We start from the raw sequence: 12,521 nt of genomic DNA on the forward strand, positions 1-12,521 counted from the left end.
AGTCACCCATGACCTTGCTAAATGTGCTCCGATAAGCAATGACAAAAAAGACGGCATGAGAAACCACAAAGAGGCGTGATGATCAGTATGGATATCACCTCAAGGTAGGAATTAGAATCTGGACATCCATTTCTCGTCATCGGGCATATGCAGGCTCTCCTAGAAATCTTCATGCACACTTTAAAGGCAGCAGCCAGGCAGTGGCTGATGGCCGTGAATAACGCCTTATTTATCCAGTAAAGTGTGTACCATACAAAATGCTTGTAGACGGTGCAATTTATTACAGAACGTTACCAACTTGATGGCAGCGGCTTCCTGAACTACTTTTGCACTCGGCCACTGGTAGGCGCTATCATGTTCTACCATCAGGTTAAAGTAACAAGGCGTTTCAGAACCGGACAGTTAGTTGTATATGTAGGTTCGGGGCTATGGTCTGGATATCTGTCTCTCTGTACATTTGAGGCATCTTTTGTGCTTTTGTGTTCAGTTTGGCGCAATGCATCTGCTCACTAACTAAATAAAAAATAGTAATAGTCTGCGTGCAAAATAAGTGATAAACACTGCAGGGCCAAATGTGACTTGATCCCTTTCCGGCAGGTTTTGGTAAATATAACAGCATGGCATACACAGCTTACCAGCACTAACACTCTAACAGGAAACAGGAAACAGGAAATGGTTAGGGTGGAGCGCCAGAGAGCAGTTGGCTTGTAGGCCTATGGTCGGCAACATTAAAATTAAATTGAAAACCCTTTGACCTGATTATTTGTTATTTTTCACATGCTTCTGGTATTGATTGTAATGAGGAGGCGCTCATTGAGAGAACCAGTTTGGAAAGGGAGCAGAGAGGTGACTCCCTTCCATTGGTGGCTCAGCAGATCATCTAAGCAGGATGTGGTTTCAGAGGTGGGGACCTGAACAATTTATGACAGTTATGGAGGCTGGGAACCCCCTGTTAATCAACAGTATGATTGTTTTCATCAGCCTTCTGTTTTCCTGTGTTTACGCTAACCTCCGTGTTCACAGCTGACTGATTGAACGGTTGTTAAAGTGGCAGGTAGCCTGAGGCCATGTTTCTGTATTGATACATTCTCTGGGGTTTGTAATGATACAGTAAGTGTACTAGTCTGACTCCCTGTTGAGGGATGACCACTGGTGCTGACACGCAATGCATCTCCATGATTACTTCTCTCCACCTCCCCGAGATGAGCATACATCTTGGGGGGCTATTGGCCCCTGGGACCGCATGACAACCTGTCCAGAGGCCCAGGTGGGTCGTTGTACACAGTTATTTATATATATATATATATATATATATATATATATATATATATATATATATATATATAGACGCGATGATGCTTCTCCTTTCTATCCAGCTGCACTGAGCTCCGGGTCCCGGCCTCTCTCCACGCCTGCTGCGGGCCGGATCTATATTTTATGTATATATATATATATTTAGATATATACCATAGGCTCTGTGTAGTAAATAGAAACTAACTCTGCAGCACCAATGATATAAAATCTATAACGCACTGATATAAGGTCTCGCCGATCCCGCACACTTTCCACTTGGCCAGTGATATATCTATCAACAATATAGTTGGTTTGTCGTATCATATCATACATACAATTGAGCTTCGTGTGAAATATGTCGTACCGGCAGAACTCGTGGTCCCAGGAGAGGAGGAAGGCGAGGCCAGAAACCAGCGGTCCGGATGTTTCTGAGGTTCCACACGGCCGGTACCGGACTACAACCAGAGAGACCCGACCCTAAAGCCTCCAGACCGTTAGGGCCTTACAGCCCGACCCTAAAGCCTCCAGACCGTTAGGGCCTTACAGCCCGACCCTAAAGCCTCCAGACAGTCAGGGCCTTACAGCCCAACCCTAAAGTCTCCAGACCGTCAGGGCCTTACAGCCCGACCCTAAAGCCTCCAGACAGTCAGGGCCTTACAGCCCGACCCTAAATAATTCCAGGGGCCTTCACCTGCTGTACCCCCAATGGTGGCACTTTGGGGCACCCAGCCCACCAGGCCCGGGGCCCCTACCCCTAGCCCTGATGAGGGTAAGGGGCCCCGTCCACTGGCCCTGGGGCCCTAACCCTAGCCCTGATAAGGATTATGGGCCCCCTTGGGCCCTAACCCTTATTAAGGTTAGGGGCCCCCAGCCCACCGGCCCCGGGGGGCCCTAGCCCTGATTAGGATTACGGGCCCCACAGCCCACCGGCCCCCGGGCTATAATCCTTGCCCGAATTACCCCCCTGCATTACTTTAGGGCGATGACTGTAGAGGAGCAGAATGATTTAAACAGGAAAATAATAAGTTATTTATTGGTGGTAGTGTCAATGTGGGTCACGTCTTTAAAGGTTTGGAAGGCGACTATGAGCTATTCGATACAACTTGAGTGTCTTCAACCTCATCGAGTTCCAACCTATCTCAACAAACTGTCCTCCGAGAAACATAAGTTCATATAGAGAACCTTTTCTGTTTGACTTCCCAAAAGCAAATGCATAAATTAATGAATTAAAAATTCACATAACTAGCATTAAATCACAAATGAAAAGGAAACAATATCTGTAACTGTGTTAACGTGTCTATATATATTGATGTTCGGCCTATAACTTAATAAAATAGGTTTTATAAAATAATAAAATAGGTTTTATAACTTAATAAAAAAAGTTTTATTCAGTTTAGCCTTTACATTTATAAAATAGGGTTAGCGTTAGGGTTAGGTTTATTTAGGCGGGTTAGCTCGGTACTTCCGGCTGAAGACCCGGAAGTGATCGTGGAGCAGAAGGCGGATCCCCGTTCCTCTGTCCGCCAACTTCTTCAGATAGGGCTGTTTGTCTGTGCGGCTCGTCTTAAGGTTAAGGTTTGGTAGAAAGTGGCACACTCGAGTCTCTCTTCACAGTACCAGAGGTTCCCTGCCCGGCTAGCCCGTTAGCTTGTTAGCGCAGAGCTGTTTCCGGTAGGCTAGCTGTTAGCCCGTTAGCTCGTTAGCCCGTTAGCTTACAGAAGTAAGAGATAAGATGTCGGACACGGATCTGACATGGGCGCTGAAGAACGGAGACCTGGACGCGGCGAAGAGCCTCCTTAAGGTAAGACCTCTTCCTTAAATTAACTTTACTCGCCGCTTTAACTAATTGAACACTGAACCAGCCGATCTCCGAGCAAAGCCCAACCTGACAGCTGGGAGGCTAGCAGGGCTAGCGATACCATGCTAACTCTAACCTGACAGCTGGGAGGCTAGCAGGGCTAGCTAGTGCTGCTTCTGGCGGTAGGCTCCAGTCTCTAGATGTCCATATGAACCGATCCGTTCTTCTACGAGGAGTTCTACACTGGGTATGTTCCGATATGAACACATGAAGCATTCAGACTGAAGATGAGCTGAACTGAGAGGTCCTCCACTAGCCTGAGCTAACCTGGAACTAACACCACTTAACTCAAACTAACTTCACTTAAACTGACTTAACTAATGTAAGAGTGAATGCTGCTCACAGGTCTGATATAAACATCATATTGCTCCTTAACTAACGTAGTGAATGCTGCTCGGTCTGTTATAAACATCACATAGTTCCTTAATGAGTCCTGCTTAGTGTTAAAAACATCATATTGGCCCTTTACGTAATGAGGCCTGCTCAGTGTCTGTTATAAACATCATATTGTTCCTTAATGAACGTAATGAGTGAATGTTGCTCACAGGTCTGTAATAAACATCATATTGCTCCGTAATAAACGTAGCGAGTGCTGATCACAGGTCTGTTATAAACATATTGTTCCTGAATGAGTCCTGCTCATTGCGTCCGTTCTCTTTTATTGTCGTATTGTGTAAACAACATATTGCTCCTCTGTTGGTTTGTTAGTAAGAGGCTTGTAGACACAACAGTTCTGGCGATATGTGCTAGGGGTTCAAGCCACAGCACAATAAGGTCTAAACTTGTCCTGTCATCAGATGAATAAAAAAGGGTTGTTGTGTTGACTGTGTATTTAATCACACTATGTTTTGGTGTGTTATGGTAGTAAATCTCTTAACACATATTGCTGGTTTACTTATGCGTTTCCACTTAAGATATTCAGACTTGAGTACAGAGAAACACAAGTACAGTGTGAGGGAAGAAGGGATTTAATCGCTTAAAAAGAGGAACTTCAAACATAAATAAACCGATAGTGAATCGGTTTATTTATGTTTGGCTGGGGGGGCGGGGGCGGGCTATCAACAAGTATGTAGCCCAGTTCAAGTTAGGCTGAGAGGAATACCTAGATTGATATGGGATGTCTCTTGTTAATATCAATACTATTTGGTGTACTGGGTCTTTCAATACTATTTGTAGACATTCTTATCATGAGTGGGAATCCCCACCCCCCCACCTCCAAAAATAATGTATAAGAAGTGAAAGGAAGGCCAGCGATTGTCCAACCAATGAGAATCTAGTCCAATGAGTGCATATCAACCAACCGAACAGCCTTAGAAACGTCCACTTCATAGACGTTTCATTATCTTGTTAAAGGTCAGGGTTGAAAATGGCTTTAAAAAATAATAGTTTTTCATTTGACATTTGATTGGGCTTTTATTGCCAGTTCAAAGCCCCCCTTATTACAGAGGCTGAGGGCTGTCAACCTAGGATGGGGATGGATCCCATTTTCTCTGGGATTAACCTGACCTTCTATGAGTGATCCATCCTTATGGATGAGTGACAGCTGATCTACACACCGACCGCCTGATGCGGCCAGCTGATCGAGTGGAGTAACTGAGGATCTTGCATGTACTCCATGTGCAATCTTCGTATAGTTTTTTTTAAAAAATTATTTTCAAAATCCCGGCCACATTATAGTTGTATGTATATTTTATTCTCCCTCAGTTTTATAAAGCAATTTCTATCTGCAGATCTGGCATTGACGCAAGTTGTATAATGATGCCCTGTCGGAGAATGTATTTAACCCTAGTGTGTACCATGACTCTAACACGAGTGTGTTACCATGACTCTAACACGAGCGTGTTACCATGACTCTAACACGAGCGTGTTACCATGACTCTAACACGAGCGTGTTACCATGACTCTAACACGAGCGTGTTACCATGACTCTAACTCGAGCGTGTTACCATGACTCTAACACGAGCGTGTTACCATGACTCTAACACGAGCGTGTTACCATGACTCTAACACGAACGTGTTACCATGACTCTAACACGAGCGTGTTACCATGACTCTAACACGAGTGTGTTACCATGACTCTAACACTAGTGTCTTCTCCTACAGGCGGAGGACGTGAACCGGACCCTGGAGGGGGGTAGGAAGCCACTACACTACGCTGCAGACTGTGGCCACGCGGAGATCCTGGAGTACCTCCTCTCCCAGGGGGCCGATGTCAACGTGAGTCCTGTTGCTGCTTTGCCTTCAGCTCCACCTAATGCACCATTATAGGGAGGGTTTAACAAAGATGGAGGCAACTGGGTCGACACGAGAGAATTTGTTGGTCAAAGACACCGGTCCAACAGGGTGGAGTTAAACAGACACAGGTCCTACAGGGTGGAGTAAAACAGACACAGGTCCTACAGGGTGGAGTTAAACAGACACAGGTCCTACAGGGTGGAGTTAAACAGACACAGGTCCTACAGGGTGGAGTAAAACAGACACTGTTCCAACAGGGTGGAGTAAAACAGACACGTTCCAACAGGGTGGAGTAAAACAGACACGGTTCCAACAGGGTGGAGTAAAACAGACACGGTTCCAATAGGGTGGAGTAAAACAGACACAGGTCCTACAGGGTGGAGTTAAACAGACACAGGTCCTACAGGGTGGAGTAAAACAGACACAGGTCCTACAGGGTGGAGTAAAACAGACACGGTTCCAACAGGGTGGAGTAAAACAGACACGGTTCCAACAGGGTGGAGTAAAACAGACACGGTTCCAACAGGGTGGAGTATAACAGACACGGTTCCAACAGGGTGGAGTTAAACAGACACGGTTCCAACAGGGTGGAGTAAATCAGACACGGTTCCAACAGGGTGTAAAGCATGCACGGCTGCCTCTCAGAACTGTAATGTTCTCAGAGGAATTGTATTTGCTGAAAGCCTCATACTCCAGCTTAAGGCAGGTCTTCTTCACTCCTTGTGGTTTATGTATGTATGTATGCATTATCGAATTACATTTCAGATGCAGAGCAGACACCTTTGAACGATTTAGGTTATTCATTTTTACCAAGGAAGTCAAAACATTATCTGTGTATAGTTTCAGGAGTGCAACTATCTGTTCATACTTTATCTGTATGTAAGATAAATGAAGGAAATGTCTTTGATGACTTGTGGTACAAATTGTACAACTAATCGAAAAAGGAAATGTTGTGCTGTTGAACAATAAAAGGTTTCCTAGAGCCTGTGGGTTGAGCTCCTCTCTTTATCTGTTCCCGTTATCAGCCCGCCACTCACTGAACAGGTTCTCCCAGCCTGCGTCTGCATACTGAGCAGCAGAATGGGGACCTATAGAATAAATAACTTGGATGTGTTGAAGTGGTGCAGGTGTTCCTCTGGGGTCGTTCATGGGGTGATAAGAGGAGAGGAATAAGCTCAAGTTATTTCCTGTGATGATGATAAAGGTGGCAGCGGACTGAGAGGGATGGTGGAGGCTGGGAGGCCGGAGGCCCCATGGCGGCCTGCCTCCACAGTGAATGAAACAAGAATGCAGACTGGGAGCATTCTCTCTTCTTCCTATGGCTCTCCACTCATCTCTTCCCCCCCCCCTTCCAGGCCCCGGACAAACATGGACTGACCCCGCTGCTGTCGGCCATCTACGAGGGGCACCTGTCCTGTGTCAGGATCCTGCTAGAAAAGGTACACGTGCACATACACAAGTAAACACACACATAGGTGTACATGTGCATACAAACACACATGCACGCACACAAATGTACACACACACAAACACACACAGACACACACACACACACACACACACACACACAGACGTACACAAGTGCACACGTACATGTACGTGTGTGTCATTGACATCATGTCGGGGACCCAAAAGGCTGATGGGTGCTGATGATGAGGTAACAACATAACAAAAGGCCTCTCTGCTAGGGACTGGAACATTCCCCCAGGGCAGCCGTCTGCTTTGTGGCTTCTTGTTGGGGGCTCTTTGCTGTTTTGAGTCTAGAGATTCTGTCTGGGCTCGGCATCCCCCCCCCCCCCCTGCCTGTCCACAAACGCTGGCTAAGTGGTACACACAAACGCACGTACGCACACGCTATAAGTCCTGCAGGAGTCCCACCTGTGCAGGAAAGTGAAGGTCAGACGAAAACACAGCTGGTGACAAACAGCCACAATGGAGGCTAACAGAGCTACACCAGAGCTGGGCTTAGCAGTTAGGGTTAGAAGATTTAGGGTAACGGTGCTAAAAGCAGGCCGTGTGTACAGCCTATTTACAGTGAATACTCTGTGATGGAGGACTATTTAGGGAGCTTCAGATGGATCCGTGGGAGAGTCCTAGCGGTCTCTCCTGCACAGAAGGCTTGAGCATTGGCACCTGGCTTATTTCAAAAGGAAGTGAGTGGAGTCACATGGTACACCCTCCCACCATGGCTTAGTGTTGGCATGGAACACAGCTTTAACCAGGTTGTATTATGTTGCAGCCTTATGTTTCTAGTTCATTAGATTTTGGAGTGCATTTGTCAGCGGTGACTCTGACCTATAAAGAGCTTCACAATGAGGCTCATTCATCGTAGTCTGTCAACCGCAGGCTTCCTCTCTGCTCTATTCAGAGCAGGATAGGAAGGACACAGTCTCTGCGCTGATTTTATTTTCCTCTGCAAATCCCAATAACTGCTGCTGGTCCTTGTCTATCGGCTCAGACTGGGATGTAAAATCAATGAGATGACGTCTGACTGCTTCTTCAACTTTTGATCCACATGGTGACACACGTTCTCACATGTTGGTCTGGAGAGGCTTGTACTGTTGTCATGACGCAACAGGGACGTCCCTGGGAACTGAATCCTGTCTGTTTACATCTTTTGACTGTTTAAGACATTGAAACCATCATCATACACTTGGAGACCTTTACGTGTTGTAAACAGAGTTGTGTGTATTTGGTTATGTACAAGTCTTTACGTGTAGTAAACAACAGAGTTGTGTGTAATTCGTTGTGTACCGTTCCCTATTTGTTGTAAACAGTAGAGTTGTCTGTATTTAGTTGTGTACCAGTCTTATCGTGTTGTAGACAGAGTTGTGGGTATTGTTTGTGTGTGTGTGTGTGTGTGTGTGTGTAAGGCTCATTAGGGAGCGCTTAAGGCTCAAGTGTAGTGATTAAAGATCAACACCATGAAGACGGTTCTGTCTCAGGGCAGAGTGGTGATAATGGGGCGAGGTGCGACCTGCTGGTCGAATGAGAAGCATGGAGACACCGGTTCGGACAGCACAGCTAATGACTTCCCCAGAGAGGACATGGGCTGGGGAAGAGGCCTCCCTGCACTCATCACAGTCCGACCGCCTCAGCTCCTGTTGTCATCAGCAGCTCCTCGGTGGGCTCCACCCCAACAATGGCCTGGGAGTCAGGGACCACGGTGGCTTCGTGGTTGTTGTAGTGGTTATTTTTCTTCCGGTTTATAAAATAAATGTATAAAAAAAATAATAATAATTTTCCACTCCACTTATGAGGGAAACTTTGAGAGTTAAGGTTTTGCCTCTAGAGTTTTGGAGATACTTGCGGTGTTGACAGACGATGCAGACTTGTACGAGGAGAGTCAAGCATGGCAGTAACAGGCCCAACCCTGGGCTGGCCTGCTCAGCCGTGGTACATCTACATGGTGATGTGACAGGTCGCAACCTCCTCTCCAGACTCCGGTCCGTGAACCCTCCCTCCTAGCTCAGTAATTGGGTCGGCCGACTCTCATGACTCCAACAATGCTGCCTCTCTGGATCCTGTGTTATGTAAGCCCCCCTTGACGAGAGCTGGTGGCTGGCACTGATGGGATGGGGGGGCGTGGATGGGCTTGTGTCAGCGCTGATGGGAGGGGGCTGTGAGGTGTGGACAGGCCTCAGTCACTGCTCCATCACAGCACTGTCGCTCTGCTTGTGAAACCTTTTTTGCTGTAGTCATTTTGTATTTACATATATAACAGCAGAAACTCTTAAGCCCTTGGTCAACACCTGGTCTAGCCCTGGTCTCTCTGGTCTTCGTCCCACTGAGCTCAGGTTTTGTGGCTCTGCTGGTAGTTTCTCTGGATTTGCGCTCTGGTGGCCGACGTTGGTACGACTCTCAGGTCAGAGTTCAGCGAGGCACACAGGGTTAAGGGTTCGACTCTCAGGTGTTCGCTGGCCGACCTGGAACTAAAGGAAGCACGATAAAATGGAGGCCTGTTGGTCAGGAGCTTAAAATGCCATTGTGTAACTGCACATGTAATGGAAGAAGGGCCTAACGAGAGGGGGAGGAGGGAGGGAGGATTTAAGTCTCATTAAAGGTGCTGACAGCACATCGGTCAACATGGGATCCTTGTTAACGGCCGAGAGACATCACTTGTAGGAGAGCGAGGGTGAAAGTGAGGCGGTTCCAGAGAGAGAGGGACGTAGAAAGAGAGAGACGGATGCATTCATTCTCCACGACCGTCTCATGTTCTTCAGAGACTGGGGAGCCGTGCTGTGACGGACCCCCTGGGGCCCCGCTCTATGAAGCCTGTTTAACCCCTTGTCTCCCCCCTCTCCTCCCACCCACTGTCTCCCCCCTCTCCTCCCGCCCCCTGTCTCCTCACGCTCCTTCCCCCTCCCTTCTCCGCAGGGTGCCGACAAGGAGCGGAAAGGTCCGGATGGGCTGAGCGCCCTGGAGGCGGCCGAGACGGATGCCATCAAGGCCCTGCTGAAGTGAGGGGGCAGAGAGAGGGGGAGGGAGGGGGGAGAGACAGACACGGACAGAGGGGGGGAGTGTTTGTCGAGGACTAAAGATGAGCAGGCCTCCCCTCTCCTGTGCTAGTGCGAGACCCCCTCAGTCTGCAGGCCGCCGTCAGTCGGAGTGGGGGGGGGGGGGGGGGGGGGGGGGGGGGGGCAATGCGGGGATATTTGGGGGGGAGGGGGGTCGCCTGTTGTTTTTGGGGTGTTTGTTTTTTTCTTTTTTCTAACGGTTTGGTTTTTTCTCTCCTTATTGCTTGAGTTGTGGAGGGACAGGTAGCAGCTTGAGTTGTGGAGGGACAGGTAGCAGCTTGAGTTGTGGAGGGACAGGTAGCAGCTTGAGTTGTGGAGGGACAGGTAGCAGCTTGAGTTGTGGAGGGACAGGTAGCAGGTGGACTTAGGGTCCTGAAACACTGAGGGGTGGCTCCGCCCCCCTCCTTAACGGATTTCAAAATAAGTGTTCTTTCAAACATGCAAATAACGCCAAGCTTCGCACTTAAAAATCACCGCTTTTATTTTTTATCCTACGAGCCTCTTCCATCGTTAACAGAATACCATGGGTAGGGTTAACCAGGGTTAGCTAGTTCTCTATTGGGTCACTCCTGTTAAGGGAGGTATCGTATGGCCGCTCATCCACAGCGATTCCCACTGTACTACAGTACTGTATTACAGCACTGTACTAGACTGTACTACAGCACTGTACTACAGTACTAGACTGTACTAGAGCGGTTCGGTTACTATACAATAAGACATCATGAATTGCTGGGTCTTCCTCTGTCTAATAACTTATTCCGATTTAGTTTTGTTTGTTTTCTGCAGAAAGGGAAGCATCATTTGTGTACCCTCCCTGATTGGGCCTTGAGTGATTACATATCAATACACAAATTCATGACTTACATGGCCAGTGTAAAAAGATGCAGCCCATTCTATTTCGTTAAATCATCATGCTGGCTCTCTAGAAAGAGTAAATAAACACAGAACACTGGTTACTGAAACCAGATTGGATTTTAAAATGGCATTAAAGGAGCCCAATCAATACAAACCAAGCCCTTTGGGGGAGTCGGTCCTGAAGGCTGAGGCCCATTTGTGGCGTAGAGGAGAGGGGCGACCGTGGGAGAGGTCAAGGGTCGCTGCTGGGCGACCGCCGGAGAGATCAAGGGTCCCTGCTGGGCGACCACCGGAGAGATCAAGGGTCGCTGCTAGGCGAGGACGAGGAGCAGGACGGAGGTGTCCCGCTCCTCCGTTTTTTAAATCAGCAGCCCGGTCGGGGAAAAGAGAACTGCCTCTGCTATTATTCTTATTCTTATTCTTATTATGCTCTGAAATGGTGGCTGTCCTCTCGGTTGCTTTCCAATAAACTACATTGCAATGGAAAAAATGCTCTTGCTAACTTTGTTGTGACAAAAAGTCTGTATGAACTGAAATAAAAACAAAATCCATACTATTGACATGTGCATCTTTCAATTTGTGTTCCCCGCAGCTTCCTACTCACTTCTGGAAGACATTTAAGGCGCAGTTATGGTTCCACGTTGACGCAACGCAATGACCACGCAGACACTTTGACGCAGTCGTGTACCCGTTATGGTTCTGTGTCCGGTTTTGGTGAGCAGACCAATCACAGCCCTTGCTGCGTCGCCTCAACGCAAGGTTAAAATTTTTGGGAGGCGCACGTTAGGCCCATGCAGGGGACGCAGGGAGGGTCTACAAGGCCGTAATGGGTCCGTAAATCCCCTTTCAAATCAACCTGGAACCATAACTAAGCCTTTTAGTCCCCGTAGGCCTGAAGAACATTGGTCTGCAGAACGTGTGTCTGTAGAACGTGCGTCTGTAGAAAGTGTTCTACAGACCCACGTTAAGTCAGTTGAACCTGTATTATATAATACAGGTTCAACTGACTTAACATAGCCTGATATACAGGATAAACATAGTTTGGGTATTTCGCTGAAAACCATCGCTTTCTTTTCCACGAGAAAAGGCGTACAAGCGAGTGCTGCTTGAGATTCAGGCCGGGTATCGATCAGAGGTCTTTGTTTCTGACATCCCCCAGACTGATTTGTGAACCTTGGAATATTCTATTCAGAAAACTGGGCCGGCCGTCGTCTCTGGGGGGTAAGCCAACAACCTCCTCCCTGCACTGCCGTGTTCTGGTTCAGAGGACTACTCACAGAGCAAGAGCGATCAATGTGTTGCAGCTCTACAATAGAATTAGATTCTACCCATTTTAAAGGGTAAGAAACAGTAGCATGTATGGGAAACCCTTTTGATTGCAGAAGATATCTTTCTCTCAAAGGAAACAGAAAAACATAATCTTGACATGTCTCCAAAATTGCGTGTGGTTGCATGAGCTAACTCTTGCATGGCTAATGAGAACGCACGTAAATGTTTAAGTCCCTGGGCTGCTTTGAAGCAGACTATGGATCAACGGGGCTGATCTTTTTTGATTGTGAGTTATGGCGCCCCCTAGCGTCCCCTGTCACCAGAGCACTGCTTTACTTTGTGAAGACCTGCTTACGCGCGGGTTTCGATACGTTCCCAATTTGACAATCCTGAGTGGTTCACCTTCAGAACGGTGGAATTCACCCCCCTGTGGTCAGAGCTGTACAAAACGTTTTGGAGACTGCCTTACTTCTGGTCCATCTATTTAAATTGAT

At 47.5% G+C, this 12,521-nt stretch overlaps 1 protein-coding gene across 1 annotated transcript; it reads left to right on the forward strand.

Moving 5' to 3' along the window:
* Nucleotides 1–2,775: 2,775 nt before the first annotated feature.
* On the forward strand, nt 2,776–9,873 carry mtpn (myotrophin). Its single transcript, XM_079756141.1, has 4 exons — nt 2,776–3,094; nt 5,255–5,368; nt 6,742–6,825; nt 9,764–9,873. Exons 1-4 carry the CDS (start codon nt 3,026–3,028, stop codon nt 9,848–9,850), a joined length of 354 nt encoding a protein of 117 aa, XP_079612267.1. The 5' UTR covers nt 2,776–3,025; the 3' UTR covers nt 9,851–9,873.
* The last annotated feature ends 2,648 nt before the right edge of the window (nt 9,874–12,521 follow it).

The sequence above is a fragment of the Pollachius pollachius genome, assembly GCF_949987615.1.
Source record: "Pollachius pollachius genome assembly, chromosome: 18".
Classification (NCBI taxonomy): domain Eukaryota; kingdom Metazoa; phylum Chordata; class Actinopteri; order Gadiformes; family Gadidae; genus Pollachius; species Pollachius pollachius.

Excerpts from the sequence above, each read along its gene's own strand:
- mtpn (XM_079756141.1), top strand. The coding sequence starts at position 3,026 with ATGTCGGACACGGATCTGACATGGGCGCTGAAGAACGGAGACCTGGAC. Across the intron at positions 3,095-5,254 it reads CGGCGAAGAGCCTCCTTAAG|GCGGAGGACGTGAACCGGAC; the intron begins GTAAGACCTCTT and ends CTTCTCCTACAG. Across the intron at positions 5,369-6,741 it reads CCCAGGGGGCCGATGTCAAC|GCCCCGGACAAACATGGACT; the intron begins GTGAGTCCTGTT and ends CCCCCCTTCCAG.